At 42.2% G+C, this 17,436-nt stretch overlaps 1 protein-coding gene and 1 non-coding gene across 2 annotated transcripts in view; one reads left to right on the top strand and one right to left on the bottom strand.

The window, feature by feature from the left end:
- Positions 1-6,739: 6,739 nt before the first annotated feature.
- The window catches only part of MTFMT (mitochondrial methionyl-tRNA formyltransferase), a 24,122-nt gene continuing 13,425 nt past the window's right edge, over positions 6,740-17,436 (top strand). Inside the window, 6 exon segments of the mRNA XM_003784425.2 lie at positions 6,740-6,803; positions 6,806-7,064; positions 9,177-9,386; positions 10,104-10,226; positions 11,953-12,055; positions 13,495-13,570. Of these exon segments, the coding sequence (XP_003784473.2) occupies positions 6,740-6,803; positions 6,806-7,064; positions 9,177-9,386; positions 10,104-10,226; positions 11,953-12,055; positions 13,495-13,570 (835 nt within the window).
- On the bottom strand, positions 16,254-16,315 carry LOC111723434. Its single transcript, XR_002771967.1, has one exon. It is a non-coding gene; the product is annotated as a U7 small nuclear RNA (small nuclear RNA).

Here is a 17,436-nt window from a genome sequence, read left to right as displayed (position 1 = left end):
AAAAAAAAAAAAAAAAAAAAGGAGTACCTGGCACAATCCTTACCATCAAGGCTATAAAGTTTTCTTTTGATATTTTTTCCAGAAGCCATAATATCTGATTTATATGCAAGGACTTTTGGGCAAATGTGAGGAGAGAGCAGAAAGCATGTGTTGATGACAAGACTGGGTAGCTCCGCTTTAATTTATTACAGAGTCAACTATATCAGAGTGGAGGCAGTTGGCATTCCCTGAAGGAAAGCAGGACATAAGCAAATGGGCCTTTCCAAAGGTCTTACACACAGACTTAGATGATTATTATCCACAAAGGGAAGGAATCTCTGGGGTTTTATAATCTGCCTGGTAAAATATAAAGTGGATACCCCAGACATCTCCAACAAAATTATTATAATTCTAGGGAAAATTTCTTAGAAGTAATTTTATTGACAGTCCTTAGACATGAGCAAAAATATACTACATAGGGTATATAATATTAGATTCACAGTAGCACTTTCCTTGTAGCTCAAATTTCTCTTTTTGATTCACCAGCTTTTCCCAAATTCTCGGGCTGATGAATAAGGAAGCTTACTATTGAGCAGCTGGTTAAAAACTATAGACTACTTCAGTTCCATGCAGTCATTTCTAGCACCTCTCTTCTTTGTGAATGCCATGTGAGGGTAAAAGGTGGGAGAACAAAGCTGTGGTGTTATCTAGTGGCTGCCTAGGAAGTAGCTAGGCGGTTTGAGTATTAAAAGATATGTATCTACTTTATCTCTCCATATGTGCGAACCTGATTTCAGCATTAAGAAATGTTTTCAGGTCACATGCTCACACCTATATTCCTGGCACTCTGGGAGGCAAGGCAGGAGGACCTCTTGAGCTCTGGAGTTTCAGAACAGCCTGAGCAAGACCCTGTCTCTACTGAAAATAGAAAAAGGTGGGCCAGGCACAGTGGCTCATGCCTGTAATCCTACCACTCTGGGAGGCTGAGGTAGGTGGATCACCTGAGCTCAGGAGCTGGAAACCAGCTTGAGCAAGAGCAAGACCTCAATTCTAAAAAAAAAACATAGCCAGGCATTGTGATGGGCACCTGTAGTCCCAACTACTTGGGAGGCTGAAGTAAGAGGATCGCTTGAGCCCAAGAGTTTGAGGTTGCTATGAGCTATGATGTCATAGCGCTCTACTGAGGGTGACAAAATCAGACACTGTCTCAAAAAAAAAAAAAAAAAAAGAAAAAGTTCAACCAGGTATGGTGGGCACTTGTAGTCCCAGCTACTCAGGAGGCTGAGGCAAGAGGATTGCTTTAGCCCAGGAATTTGAGGTTACTGTGAACTACAGTTATGCCACAGCATTCTATCCAGAGAGACAGAGGGAGCCTCTGTCAGAAAACGAACAAACAAACAAAACGTTTTTAGGGTAAGAATGCATGTGTCTAAGAATAAAGAAATGACCACAGACTCAGTGCCTGTATGTAGCTCAGTGGCTAGGGCGCTGGCCACATACATCTCGGCTGGCTGGTTCAAACCCAGCCAGTGCCTGCCAAAACAACAATGACAACTACAACAACAACAACAACAACAACAAAATAGCTGGGCATTATGGTGGGTGCCTGTAGTCCCAGCTACTTGGGAAGCTGAGGCAAGAGAATCGTTTAAGCCCAAAAGTTTGAGGTTGCTGTGAGCTGTGATGCCACAGCACTCTACCAAGGTGACATAGTGAGACTCTGTCTCAAAAAAAGAAAAAAAGGGTGGTGCCTGTGGCTCAAGGAGTGGGGCAGTGGTCCCATATACCGGAGGTGGCAGGTTCATACCCGGCCCCGACCAAAAACTGCAGTTAATAAAAAAAAATGACTGCAGCTTTAGCTATTTTATTAACTCATCTTCCCCTTCATTGACAACATATAGCTTTGTTAACATTGTGCAGCATTTTTACTTGGGGGCATTGGGGAACAAACTAAAGATTGAAGATTTGATCTCTTTAAGACTATTTTGAGATATTCCCTGAGTTTACTGGGTAGACTTGCAGCAGCAACAGGGAAAGTTCCATTTCCTTAGGCTACTTCTCCTACCTGTGACTTCTCTCCCTGGGTCTCCTAATGTCCCTTAAATCCGTGGTTCCCAACCTGAGGGCTGCATGATCCATGGCCTGTTAGGAGGCTATACAGGAGGTGAGCAGCAAGCCAGCAAACCTTCATCTGTATTTATAGTCACTCCCCATTGCTCACTTCACTGCCTGAGCCCCAACGCCTGGATTGGGGCAGCGGCATTAGATTCTCAAAGGAGTGTTAGCCGTACCTTACACTGTGCAGGTGAGGGATCTGCATGCTAGTTATGAGAATCCAATGCCTGATGATCTGAGGTGGAGCTGAGGATTAAGCAACATTCGGGCATCATTACCTCCCATCACCCCCAAATGGGACCATCTAGTTTCAGGAAAAGAAACTCCAGGCTCCCACTGATTTTGCATTATGGGGAATTATATAATTACTTCATTATGTATTACAGTGTAATAAAAGTAGAAATAAAGTGCACAATAACCTGCTTGAATGACCTTGAAACCATCACTCCCACCCCTACCTCAGTCCATGGAAAAATTGTCTTCCATGAAACAGGTCCCTGATGTCAAAAAGTTGGGGACTGCTGTCTTAGATGTAATGTAACCTGCTGAGTGTGGCTTTATACCTCCAGTCCTGATTTATAGAGCAGTTGGATTCATAACTGAATCTGTGAACAAATTCCAAAAACCCCTATATATGTTTTTATCATCCTCTCTCCGAACCACTACTTGACCTTTTGACTTGTTCGCCAGAAATGGTGGCTTTTCTGAAAGACAAAAGAGTTGAGATTCTGAAGGCTCCTGGACAACCTCGTGAGGCCAAGACCAATCATCCTCCCCCAACCAGCTGCCAAAGCACTAAGTCCCTAGTTAATTGCACCACAACCTGCCCCGAGTCACGTGGCCTCTCCTTAAAAAGTCTATGATCTCTCTTAGTTGAACAGTTGAATTTGAGGCAGTTTCCCCTGTTCTCCCAACAAGCAAGACACCCAACAATTGGATCTTTGTGCGATGAGCAGGTAGACCTAAGTTGAAACGTCCTTGTGTTTTCCATAACAGACAGATAGGGAATGACATCTACTGAGACCACACAGGACAGCAACAACTCAGAGAGCAGAATTGGCAGCTTCAGACCCTCTGTAGCACGACTGGGCCACCACATGGGAAAGGCTAGTGAGCAGCACCTCCTCATGGACTTTGGGTGCAACTACAGGCAGGAGATGGCAGTATACAGAGCAGCCGACCAGGGAACTGATCCCAAAAGGCTTCAATGGGCTGCACCCCTGAGTTTAGTCCCTTCCCCCATTACTGGGCCCATACCTGTGTATAGCAGACCTTCCCCTGGCCACATGTGGCATTGCCTCTTAGAGCACTAGCAGGAGTGGACTTGGGCACTGGCCACCTTGCCAACCAGTGCTTTGACCATCTTCCTCCTCATGCCCCAGCTGCACCTCTGCCACGGCTCTGAGTATTCTGCCTTTTTGACTCTTAACCCTAAAGGGTTTATTACGCACACACAATTTAATCTGTGGCTGATGGCCTCACCACTCAGAAATCAAACGCAACAGTGTTAGGGGTAGGGCTGGATGATGGGTAAGAGAGAGGAGATACTTCCTGCCTCCTCCCACTCCCAGTTTGGCTCTCTCATTCTCCAGTCATGAAGACCAGTCTCAGATTCCAGCTTTCCACTAAACATCTCCACTTGCTTGGCTCATCACTTCAGTTTCAACGCATACAAAGGTGAAGTGTTATGTTTACCACCCAGCAGGTTCTTTCTCTGTGTCAATGACACTGCTATTGTCTTGTCACTCAGGCTCAGAACATGGAGTAATTTTATTGATTCAGCAGGCACACATACTTTATTCATCAGAGAAGAGAAATTTCTGGGAAATGGAGCACCACCTCTTTCCCAATCCCTTTGGGTGTGCTTTCTGGATGTCTTAATCTATTATATAAAATTCCTTGGCTCGGCACCTGTGGCTCAAGCGGCTAAGACGCCAGCCACATACACCTGAGCTGACGGGTTCGAATCCAGCCCAGGCCTGCCAAACAATGACGGCTGCAACCAAAAAAATAGCCGGGCGTTGTGGTGGGCGCCTGTAGTCCCAGCTACTTGGGAGGCAGAGGCAGGAGACTTGCTTGAGCCCAGGAGCTGGAGGTTGCTGTGAGCTGTGATGCCACATCACTCTACCCAGAGCGACAGCTTGAGGTTCTGTCTCGGGAGAAAAAAATTCCTTGCCATTTCAGGGCTGGACTCTTCCTGTTCCCTGTGTGCTTTATGGTCATTCCAGTGGTGGATTTATCTGGGCTCAGAAGTGGAACTCCCCATATCCCAACTCACTGCTAAGAGTTTCAGGACTGTTTTTATTTTAGCTTCCTGGGAAAATTTCAGCCATTATGATAACATCATATTCAGTTTTTATTTTAAGAAGTTTGTTGCAGGTGGCACCTGTGGCTCAAAGGAGTAGGGCGCCAGCCCCATATGCTGGAGGTCACAGGTTCAAACCCAGCCCCGGCCAAGAAAAAAAAAAAACTTCCGAAAAAAAAAAAAAGTTTGTTGCAAATCAAGTTTTTAAAAAGAAGTTTATATTTGCTAACTAGAAAGTTAGATGTCAATTGTAGGAGGCAGCTCTGTAGAGGAGAAAAAACAGATTGGTGCCAGCCCTTCAGAATGAGCAATCGCTGTGTGTCAGCAGAGGATGCTGTGGGTGGTTCAAGGCAGCTCTGGATGGCAGGGCTACCTGGGAGAACAGGGCTGCTGAAAATTAAATGTAGCATACGGCAAGCTCTCTAACTATTGGGGGGCCTAAGGCAGCCACACACAAACCCATTCTCCTACTCCTTTTCCTCTCCTAAGACAAAGACTCAAAGGATCTGGTTAGCCCCACTCCCCAGAAGTTCACACCAAAAGACACTAACCTGATAAGCAAGCTGTGGAATGTGCCCACCCCCCACAGCCCCATATAAAAGAGGTCTCTAACTGCCCCACACCCCCATACAGACATCATCTTTGCACTCCCCAGGTGGGTTACCCTCCTCTGCCTCATCTCGGGGTGCCACAGTTTATACCTTTCACTAACTCAAGCTTAAATTCAACAAGGGAAGAAATAACATAAACACAAATACAAAGGGCCCACTTTAGAGAGCAGCCAAATTCTAAGAGAAAATCCAGATGAATATTTGGGTTGTATTTCTAGATCACATTGAATGGGAAAAGACCCTTCTTTGAATATTAGAATCATATTCTGCTTACCCTAAGAGAAGATACTGGAACAGAACTTGATTAAGGGAGTAAAGGGTTTGGATTCCCTCTCACTCTCTTCATATGTGATCAGATAAGCAGATCCCATTTGTCTCTCTTATTAAACACAGGTGAATTTATCAGTACCAAAACATGTTAGAGAACCTTCCTCAATAATACCAAACTATGTGAGAAGCAGAGGTCCCTACAATGTATTAACAAGGCACAGGGAGAAAGACATTAAGTCCACAGAGGCAAGAGCTCACATCTTCAGGGAAGATGGCTGAACTTGGCATTGAAGAATGGATACCATTTAAAGATGAAGAGATATGGGACAGGGGTCTAGGAAGGACTGTATGAGCAAAGGCACAGAGGGAGCTCATAATTTAGGAAAAGGAAGAGATCCAGAGTCACTGAGTTTAAGACTACGTGATGGGAAAAGGCTCAAGAATAAGACTAGAATAGAAACTGGTCTCTGATAGTGTGCTTCATGGATGTCTGACCGTACTCAAGGAGATTACTGTATGGGATTTGGGAACGTAGAATCTGGGCACTAGTGGTCTTCAGAGGTCTTCTGGGAACAAGCTTCTGTGCCTATTTTCCCTAGAAATCTCCACTATGGTAGAAAAGCACAGGGTACGGGCAAGAATGGAGCCTTCAATTCATGAAGGTGACTACAGGCAAGTAACTGAGCCTCAGTTTCCTCAGGTGCAAGATGGGGGCATTAACTTACTGATAGGGTCAAATGTAGGGACCTGCCCACACAGAACCATCCAGCCCAAGAAGAAATGAGTGCAAGAATGTCCCAACTCCTCCCAACTCTCCAACCCTTTAAATTCCCATCCACCTTAACCGATGAGCTGACTCCTTTCTCAGACTCAGCTCGCTCACACCTGAGTGGAAATAAAGGCTATGTTGTCCACACAGAACCTGGACTCCGATTTCCTTTCGTTCACGTTTCAGAATAATCTTTTATTTTCGGTCCTTGACCTCTCGCTAACCTCATAAATGGGATTTCTGCAAAGACCCAGTGGTTAGGATCACAGGTCTTGGAATTATATGGACAAGAGTCCTACCACCACTTTGCCGTTTACTAGCTGTGTGGACTTACGGTCTGGTAAGCCCTTAACATCACTGAGCTTCAGGTTCTTCGGTAACATGGCTGTAATAATACTGACCTCATATAGATGATGTGAGGATTAACTGAAATAATTTACATAAAATGCTTAACCAAAGCGTGGTACATAAGTACTCAGTAATAATGGCTGAGAAAATGACACCGCACTACATAGACGAGGTCCCATTGTCTGAAAAAAACACGATTTGTTACTAAAAGAGTTCTTTTGGAAGTTTGCCTAAATAGCGCGAATAAACCTAACAAAAGGACGCTTGACCTGGCAAAATTCGACCTTTGGCTCCGCTACAGAGGGCCACGCCCCCAGCCAGGAAAGCCCCGCCCAATCTCTTATGGACCCCGCCCCTCAGGTTTGTCCGGGCCCATCATCCCTTTGCCTGCGCCCTCATCTCCGCCCCGCGCGCCTGCGCAAAGTGGGCGGCGGGCCGCCGAGGCCGTAAGGATGTTGGTGTGCCGGTACTGGGGCCCGGGGCTGGTCCGTGGCTCGGTGAGCAGGAGGCAGAGCCCCCAGTGGCGAGGGCTGGCCGGCCTCGGCGGGTCTGTAGGCTGGGAGGACGGCCTGGATGTCCGAGTGCGTGAGAAGCCGCCCTGGAGGGTGCTCTTCTTCGGCACGGACCATTTCGCCCAAGAGACTCTGCGGGCGCTGCACGCCGCCAGGTACCCAGGCCAGGGGTTGTGGGGCCCGGCTGCTGAAGGCGCCAGTGCCGCGCCTGTGGAGCCGCCCGCGAGGGTTTTGGACTCCTCGTCTCGGAAAGCAGTGGCTCTGGAGCGGTGTGGGCCCAGATCTATGCTTCTCCGAGCGCCTGGAAGGTGCCCCGCACCACCGGTCAGCCTTTGGGCGCTCATCCGGTTCAGTCTGTGCTTTCCACTCCCTGCCCTGTCTGTCGGTTCTCCAAGCTCAAGGGGGCCTCCATGTAGCCCCCCGCGGTGCTAAACCGGTGTCGGGCGCTTTGCCTACATCACCGACGTCTGGTCTCACCGCCTCCTGCCCGTTGAGTGTGAGGAAACCAAAGCTCAGAGAGGCTGTGCGATTGCCCAAGGTCATCAGCTGAGCTGGCTGGGACTAAAACCAAGTCTGGCTTCAAAGTTCGCCTCTTTCCACTACGTCCTGCAGCCTCCCATCCATCTATTTTGTACCCTCCAGTCTTTTAGCTGGTTCTTACCCGGCTCATCACCCTTCTGCACACCCACGTCTCGCTGCTTTGCTCCTGTTGCCCTCCTAGTATATTGAGGGGCCCAGTTGGTGGGGGCGTGTTGAAACGAGGACATTGATTTCAAAAGAATAAACTTATAGATCAGAACTCTTAGGTATATACATTTAGTATTTATAAAATTTAACAAATGTTATTTACTGGGGGGAAAATTGTTTAAAATCCAGCCTGCCTTAAAAATCCACTGTATGTGGTGGCAATACCTGTTGTGTTCCTTTCCCCCTTTCCCTCAACTTAGGTTATTTCCCCATTCCTTTTTTTTTTTTCCTGACGCATTCTCTCCCTCCACTCATTTTTGTCATCTCCACCTCCTCTTCCCTACAGATATTTCACAGCAGTCCCTCATATATAGAATCTTTCATCAATCCCCTATACTGCATTCCTCTCCGGGACACTCTTCTGTACACACACCTGGAAGAAATACCCTTTACTCCATGTTCCGTTTGCACGCCCTCCAAACGCTGTTGTTTCTTGTGTTGCTACATGCATCTCTCACTGCGTGCACCCCAACACTTCTAATAATGCTTCACTTAGCAGCTCCATTACTCCTGTGCTTCTTTTTACTGCCCCGGTACATACTCCCTTTTCTTGACATGGACTCCTCAATATGTGCATGCAATACCTGTTAATAAGTGAATGTACCACCCCTGGGCACTGGAATAACATGCAGCAGATAAAAAGAATGAGGTAGTGCTACCTGTACTGCCCTGGAATGATGCATTTTTGTTTGGTTTTTTTCTTAAACTATTGTTTGAATGATACATAGTTATGGTACAAAATTTCACAGATTCAAAGGATATACAGTGAAAAGTCATTTCCCTCCACCTGTTTCCTAGTTCCTCTGTCCAGAGACAGGCACTGTCCTGTTTTTTCTCAAAATGTTAAGGGTCTGCTGGTTGCTGTGGCTTATGCCTGTAATCCTAGCACTCTGGGAGGCCAAGGTGGGAAAGTTCAGAGTAGCTTGATCAGGACTCTGTCTCTAGTAAAAATAGAAAAATTAGCCTGGCGTTAATGGGGGGCACCTGTAGTCCCAGCTACTGGGAAGCTGAAGCAGGAGGAGTTAAAACTCCTGCTTGATCCCAGGAGTTTGAGGTTAACATGAGCTACGCTGAACACTGGAGTGTCAACCATGGCACTCTAGCCTGGATAACAGAGTGAGTCTCTGTCTCTAAAAATGATTTTAAAAAAGAAGAAATGTTAAGTTCATATACAAGCACATAGCATTGTTAAGAGAAAAAAAACAAAATGCAGAACAGTACAGGTAATGTCCTCATTGAGTAAAATATTTTTGCTGTGTATGTTTCTGTGTGCACAGGAAATCTCTGGAATGATGCTGTCCAAACAGTGGCCATTAGCTACATATGGGTCTTTAAATTTAAAATAATTAAAGTTAAATATAAACAACCCCTCAGTGTCTCGATCACATTAGTTTTAATCACATAGCCTTAAATGTTTCATGAATTTAATCATCGCAATACCTTAGTGGTGTATGAAGTAGTTTAGCTTTGAGTCATTATCTTAACACTGTCACATTTTTCCTCCAATCTTTCTACCTTAGGGAAAACAAGGAAGAAGAGTTAATCGACAGATTGGAGGTGGTCACAGTGCCTTCCCCATCACCAAAAGGACTGCCAGTGAAGCAATATGCTGTGCAGTCTCGGCTTCCAGTGTACGAGTGGCCAGACGTGGGATCTGGAGAATATGATGTTGGAGTAGTGGCTTCATTTGGCCGTCTTTTGAGTGAGGCTCTTATTGTTAAATTTCCCTAGTAAGTTTTATTTATAAGGAAATACAATATAGAAACCTGGGTCTTTATTGATGGACCTGTAAAATGTAACAATGTTCAAAATGTAACAATTTGAACTCTACTTGTGCCTTCTTTAGTATTTTTAAGAACATTTTATTTGTGGCATGAATTGTCAAAATGCATTTAACTCCGTATTACTCCCTATGAGCTTTCTTCCATCCTCATTTAAATATATATATTTAAATATTTTACAGATGAGTGAAGTATTTAAAATTTCTCATCAGTAGATGAGAGGGTATATTGGGATAAACAGGAAAGGTGAATGGATCATCTGGTAGGGATTCAAGAGGATTATTTTAGGTATTCTATATGTAAACAAGGTGGGAGTAGTTATATGACTAAACTAGAAATATAATTCAAACTGTTCATGAGATGCATAATAGGGTTTGAGTGGTTCTTCTCATATAACAATAAATACATTTAAAATTTTACTTAAAAACTTCCAGACATCACGAGCTGTTACAGAACATCTTTGGAATAATGTCTCTGTTTTTAAATTAAGTTTCATTGGTTTCTTATGAATTTACCTTTGTCTATTTCCTTTGAAGTGATACAGACCAGATTTAACTGTCAATATTTCTGGGAAAGTTTAATAATGAAAATAGTGTAATAGTTTACGTAGTAGTAACTAAATGGTAAAGCCTGATGACATACTAATTTTGGTATTTTCTAATTCAGTGGCGTATTGAATGTCCATCCCAGTTGTCTCCCAAGGTGGCGTGGTCCAGCCCCTATAATCCACACAGTGCTTCACGGAGACTCTGTTGCTGGAGTAACAATTATGCAAATTAGACCTAAAAGGTAGAACATATTTACTTTGCTTCAGATTTTTGTGATTTTAAATGTTGATATGAGTTTGGGAAGAGAGGGTAAGATACATGGATGGTGTTGACTGATTTCTGTGGCTCCAGGGTACTTCCTGTGCTTTTATATCCTTTCTGCTTTTTCTGGATTTTAACATAAAAATCATGTATCTTTTGGTATTTATGCACTGTCTCTTTGAAGTCCTTATGAAATTTTTAATTTGTTAGTTGAAATGTATTATTAACACCTGGATTTCTATAAAAGAAATTATGTAAATGAGATACAGATTTTTATATGTTAATTATTTTGAATCTTGGTTCCTAAACTATGGTCAAAAAACTTTTAAAACCTAAAGTAAGAATATGTTGTGTATCAACATGTAATATAATTGTCTTAAACATTATTTTTTTCTACTGTACCTATACTCTAGAAACAAATATTTAAAAATTACTTGAAGGGTTAATATTAAGCTGCTGCCTGTTACCACCTAACTTCCTCATAGGAAAAAAAAATTTACAAATGCACAAGAACAACATAGTATCTGAGATTTACTTTGACTTACTTCAGAAGAAAAGAGAGTATATGAAACAAGAGTAGCAAAACTTTGATAGTTCTAAAATTTGGGTGATATATATGATGATTCATTTGAGTCTCATTTTGTCACCCTTGGTAGAGTGCTGTGACATCATAGCTCACAGCAACCTCCAACTCTTGAGCTCAAGCAGTTCTCTTGCCTCAGCCTCCCTAGAAGCTGGGACTACAGGCACCCCCCTACAACGTCCAGCTATTTTTTTTTTTTTGGCTGGGGCTGGGTTTGAACCCATCACCTCCAGTATATGGGGCTGGCACCCTACTCCTTTGCGCCACAGGCACCGCCCAGTGTCCGGCTATTTTTTTTGTTTGTTTGTTTAGCACACCGGAGCTGGGTTTGAACCCACCAGCCCCCACTACCCCCGGCGCATCTGGCTGGCGCCCTAACCACTGAGCTATGGGTGCCCAGCCTATTTTTGTGCATATTTGTAATTTTCCATAATAAACATTTTACTGTAGCTCATAGGTTAGAAATAGAATTAACAGAAGCACAAAGTTAAAAGTTTTAGATAAAGCATATTTCTAATGAAAGCCCGTGGTCAATGTTTACAGAGCTTGATGTAAAATGTAAAATTGTGGGAATGCAGATGTATTTCCATTTATTTGTAATCACCAATGATGATAAACCAGGCAAAACTCAAATCCTTTGAGGAAGGAAATAAAGAAAGAAATAATAATGAATTTCCTAATTGTACTTCCTTGAAAAATAAATTCTTTGCCTTATGCTTTTTATGTGCCAATAGATTTTTCATACTATTTATTACTAATGGTAGAATTATTTGTTATTGGGATGAAATTCCTGATATGAAACGGTTTTTTTTTTTTTTTTTTGAGAGACAGTCTTGGTATGTTGACTGGGGTGGCCTTGAACTTCTAGGCTCAAATAATCTTGCTGCCTCAGCCTCCTGAGTAGCCTGGACTACCGTCACGCACCACTGCTCCTGGCTACTTTTTTCCTTCAGAAAAAAATATAGTCCAAATTTTCCTCTCCCTTCTTTCCAAACTGACATATGTCCCTTGCTAATGGCTAACAGCCAAATCAGTGGCCAACTATAAATTATCTTTTTGGTATATAGACAAGCATACCGACCTTTAAAACTAATGTAACTCTTTGCTTTTGACTTTTTGCTAGATTTGATATAGGCCCGATTCTCAAACAAGAAACCATTCCAGTGCCACCCAAGAGTACTACAAAGGAATTAGAAGCAGTGTTGTCAAGACTGGGCGCTAACATGGTACAGTTCTCCAATATCTTACTGCTTTTGATTGATTTAGTAGGTTTCCTACATGATTATGATGAAAAGAACAATTTTATGACATGTAATTTTAACCTTTTTTTTTTTTAAGGAGTGATTTCTGCCTCTTGCTTTTTAATTTTTTTTTTTTTAGAGACACAATCTCACTTTGTCTCCCTCAGTAGAGTGCTGTGGCATCACAGCTCACAGTAACCTCCAGCTCTTGGGCTTAGGCGATTCTCTTGCCTCAGCCTCCCGAGTAGCTGGGACCACAGGTGCCCACCACAACACCTAGCTATTTTTTGTTGCAGTTTAGCCAGGGCCGGGTTTGAACCCACCACCTTCGGTATATGGGGCCAGTGCACTACTCACTGAGCCACAAGTGCCACCCCTGTCTCTTGCTTTCTAAACATTAGCATGGGTTTTGTGATCTCATATAAATCTTTTGAGAATTTACATGTACTTCATAAAGTCTTTCAAGTGTAACAGATACATGATCTTATATGGTCCACTACATTTCACAGTGAGGCCTATTCTTCCCAGTTTCACTCTCATGTATATAATATACCTTGCATTCCTGTCAGACTAAACTAACAGCAATTTCCTAAGTGATTCTTTGCTTTCCTCCCACTTCTGTGCCTGGGTGCCAGTCATTTGCATCCACATACACTGGGATTTTTGTAGACCACCCTACCATAGATAATCTTTCCTCTCTGTGGCTTTACATAGCTCATGGAGCTCATTGAATCTGCCTGCAGGAGGAGTTGGGTAAATGTTTAATGATTAAATTTGTGTTTTCATATTAAATAGTTAATTTACATCAAGAAAAAATAATAATTTTATAAAGAAGAAATTTTTTCACAGCTGTGTTGATGGCACTGTCTATTCTGGGCACTCACCTCTGAAATGGTCTTAAAATAGTGGCTGCCCGCACTGGCTTGTGTGCCAGATTCTTCTAGATGTGCTGTGGAATTTTTTTAACCAGGAAAACTTTGAGGTTGTTGTTGTCAGTCATTTCACAGATAATGACAACATTGAAGGCCATAGACAAATAACTTTTCCACAGCGGGACAGCTCGTAAGTAGTGGAACTGGGGTTTAAACCCAGAGTGTTTGAGTCCAGAGTGCATTCTCTTTCTGTGAGGCTCCACTGCTTTGCTTCCTGGGAGGTGAAAGTGGATTGCCAGGCACAGGCTGTTCCGAGACTAAAAGCTTACATAACCAGGCAAAGCCCAGCATTCTCTAGAAGTGAATCGATGACCTGTACTCTCCAGAGAGGGGCATCTCTACTTTGAGTCCACCAAGTGGATATGTATCCTCGTAACTTAAGCCAGTTTGTTGTCTTACCCTGCTACGCAGCTCTTTTAAAGTTATAGGTCATTTCATGGTACTTCATTGTAATATGTTTCTGTTAATATATCACTCTCTTTTTTTCTGTAGCTTATTTCAGTTTTGAAAAATTTGCCTGAAAGCCTGAACAGTGGAAGGCAGCAGCCAACAGAGGGGGTGACATATGGTGAGTGAAGCCTGCAGAGCCCCTCATGTCTTCAAGAGGTTTTGTTGTCATGATGGCATCTGAGCACTCTGACTTCTTCACTGTACTTTTCCCTTAATTTTGACTGAATATTGAGTGTCCACTTATATGTCCTTTTCTGAAAAATGGTTGGTAAGCTCTCTTTCTACCTCTTATCATGTCGCCTCATGAAGGATTAGATGACCCCTCCCCCACAACTTTGGAAGTTTTAAACACATAAATTGAAAAACTAGTATAATGAACACCAGTTTACTCCAGAGTCAACAATTATTAATGTTTGACCATATTTTCTTTCTGTGTGTTTATTGTATATATACAGGTATATTTTAAATTATACTTACTCATTTGGAAGAATGAATTATGACCTTTCATCTCCAAGTACTTTTGCATGAATTTCCTAAGAAAAATGAATAATTCCTTAATAACATCCAATATCCATCCATGTATTTAATGATCCTAATTGTCTAAAAATGTATTTTGTAGCTGTTTATTTGTCAAACTAGGATCCAGTTGTAATTAGTTATTATAACTCTTTAGTCTCTATAGTCTAAAAGAATCCGTCCACTATTTTACCCTCTCTCTGTCATTGACTTTTTGAAGAGATCAGGGCAGTTATCTGATTTGTTTGTTTCCTTCCACTGTTGTTTAACTTGTTTTCTTTTCCTCTATTTCCTATAAAGTAGAAGTTCTAAAGGTTTGACTAGATTCAGGCTAAAAATTTGTAGGAAGGGTATTTCATACATGATGCTATGTTTCAGTAAAATTTGTTTCCATTTGTTTTTAATTTTAGGGAGTTTTTTATGGTTTAATTCTATTTTTTGAATGTGTAAAGCATATACTTGACTCAAAATTTAAAACTATTTTAAAAGATACACTCGATGGCTTGGCACCTGTAGCTCAAGCGGCCAAGGCGCCAGCCACATACACCAGAGCTGATGGGTTCGAATCCAGCCTGGGCCTGCCAAACAACAATGACAACTACAACCAAAAAATAGCTGGGTGTTCTGACGGGCACCTGTAGTCCCAGCTACTTGGGAGGCCGAGGTAAGAGAATCGCTTTAGCCCAGAATTTGGAGGTTGCTGTGAGCTGTGCTGCCACGGCACTCTACCCAGGGTGACAGCTTGAGTCTCTGTCTTCAAAAACAAAAAGATACACTTGAGAAGTCTTAATTTTGTCCCCACCAGTCTTAGGTATCACTTCAGTTAGCCAGGCTATCAGGTTGCACCAAAGGCAGTGAAGCCTAGTTTGGTCACTTGGTTGAAATAGTGACCACCAGCTCTTTCCAGTGTAAAGATGTGTTTTCCCTCTTGCAATTAGCAGTTAATCTATCTATGGGATAATACCTTGGCACTTGTTCCCTAACAGCCTTTCACATAATAGTTTTAGTACAGTATTCCTTGCATGAATGAATTACTTAGTTAGGGATTATAAAATGGAGATTTTTCAATTCCTTTTACATTTAATAGGTGGTATTGTTCTAGAAATAAGAGTTTTTCCCAATAATTGGGGATGAATTTTAGTTCATTCTACAATGGGGGGAAAAGCTTAATTTTTTTCACTTCATTGTCCGTTTTTAGAGTAAGGACTCCAGATCCTTACTAATAGAAGATACTGTAATCACCTTCAATTATAGTGGCAGATGAATTCTTTTTTATATCATCTGACTCATAGATTTTCATTTATTGGGTTTTACAGTGTAATATAATATTTTGTGCTGCTCAAATTTCCCAAATTTGCCCAGTGGAACCCATAAAGTTGGGGCTCCTGCATCCTTTTGATGGCTCCACTCCCAGTTTTGCGTGTTCACTTGGTTTCTACTGCAGTACGCCCCAGGCTCCCCTTGTAAAATCTCTGGTCTGTGTTGAAATCAGCCATTTGTCCAGGGAGCCACTAATCATTTTTGCAGGGTTGGTATTTAGAAACCTTCTGATAGAACAGTATGTCCCAAAATAGGGTGTTAATGATGGCAAAAACTAGAAATTACATTTTTTAAAAATACTCAAGTTCATATTGTTTATGATTCAAATTTAACATTATAGGGTTTTCTTTATATTTTATCTTATACTGTCTTCTTTTTTATTAATTTTAACCTACTTATTTATTTGCTATGCATAAAATAGTTTCAATATTATACCAATATTACTACTAACAGAACTATTAAATAAGTTAAGATTTCTTTTTTTTTTTTTTTTTTGAGACAGAGCCTCAAGCTATCTCCCTGGGTAGAGTGCCATGGCATCACACCTCCAACTCCTGGGCTCAAGCGAGTCTCCTGCCTCAGCCTCCCAAGTAGCTGGGACCACAGGCACCCACCACAACGCCTGGCTATTTTTTGGTTGCAGCCGTCGTTGTTTTGGCGGGCCGGGCTGGGTTCGAACCTGCCACCTTAGGTATATGTGGCTGGCGCCCTAGCCACTTGAGCCACAGGCGCCGAGCCAAGTTAAGATTTCTTTCCCCTGTGTTTTTTTCTCTTTAAAATATGTTCTACTAAAGGTATACAGTCAGATTAGTGTATCCAAAAGTTACTGGAGATAATATTTTTCTTGTAGTTTTATTACCTAGTTTGATTTATAGTCAGATTTATTTGTTTCAGTTTATTTTTGATTTTACGGGTTGCTTTATTTTCTTTACGATTAAATTTATTTATTTATTTATTGATGGGGAAGGGGTCTTCCAGTGAGGACTAGAAAACCTGCTAAACAAATTCTAAAAGAGCTATAACACCTTTTTTTTTTTTTTTTTTTGAGACAGGAGTCTCAAGCTGTCCCCCTGGGTAGAGTGCCGTGGCATCTCAGCTCACAGCAACCTCCAACTCCTCGGCTCAAGAAGTCTTCTGCCTCTGCCTCCCAAGTAGCTGGGACCACAGGCACCCGCCACAACGCCCGGCTATTTTTTTTTTTTTTTTTGGTTGCAGCTGTCCTTGTTGTTTGGCGGGCCGGGCTGGATTCGAACCCGCCACCTTCGGTGTATGTCGCTGGTGCCTTAGCCACTTGAGCCACAGGTGCCGAGCCAAGCTATAACACCTTAATTTTATTTTTTGACACAAAACATGTGGTTCAAAAGTTAAAATAATTTTTAAAAGTATACTCACAGAAGTCCTTCTTATATCCCTATCTCATCCAATCCTATGTTCCCCCTTCTATAGCTAACTATTTTTATTAGCTTCTGATTTAGCCTTCTAGTTATTTTGCCAAAAATAAGCAAACACAGACATATTGGGTTTTTTTCCACACATATTGTTATTTTTCCTTTTTCCTTTCACAAAAGGTAACATAAAATATACACTCCTCTACACTGCTCTTTTTTCACTTAGCAGCTTATTTTAGAGACCACTTCCTATTAGGAAGAAGAGGTTTTCCTCCTTTTTTATGGTGACTTAGTTCTCATTGTGTGTATATATCATAATTTATTCAACAGATCCCTTTATTGATAGGCATTTGGGTTGTTTCCAGTCTTTTGCTATTTCAAGTAATACTGCTGTGAATAACTTTAAGCACATGTTACTTCCTAATATATAAGAAATTGTATCTTGGGTGGCGCCTGTGGCTCAGTAGGTGGATGCTAGCCCCATATACCAAGGGTGGTGGGTTCAACCCTGGCCCCGGCCAAACTGCAACAAAAAAATAGCCAGGCGTTGTGGTGGGCACCTGTGGTCCCAGCTACTCGGGAGGCTGAGGCAAGAGAATCGCCTAAGCCCTGGAGTTGGAGGTTGCTGTGAGCTGTGTGAGACCACGGCACTCTACCAAGGGCAATAAAGTAAGACTCTGTCTCTACAAAAAAAAAAAAAGAAAGAAAGAAAGAAAGAAAGAAATTGTATCTTGGAGCAGTTTTTTTTTTTTTTTTTTTT

This window comes from Otolemur garnettii, unplaced genomic scaffold (genome assembly GCF_000181295.1).
Source record: "Otolemur garnettii isolate 467f Iridium unplaced genomic scaffold, OtoGar3 scaffold00011, whole genome shotgun sequence".
Lineage (NCBI taxonomy): Eukaryota > Metazoa > Chordata > Mammalia > Primates > Galagidae > Otolemur > Otolemur garnettii.
The sequence above is the reverse complement of the archived record's forward strand: the minus strand, read 5'-3'. Positions and strand labels throughout refer to the sequence as shown.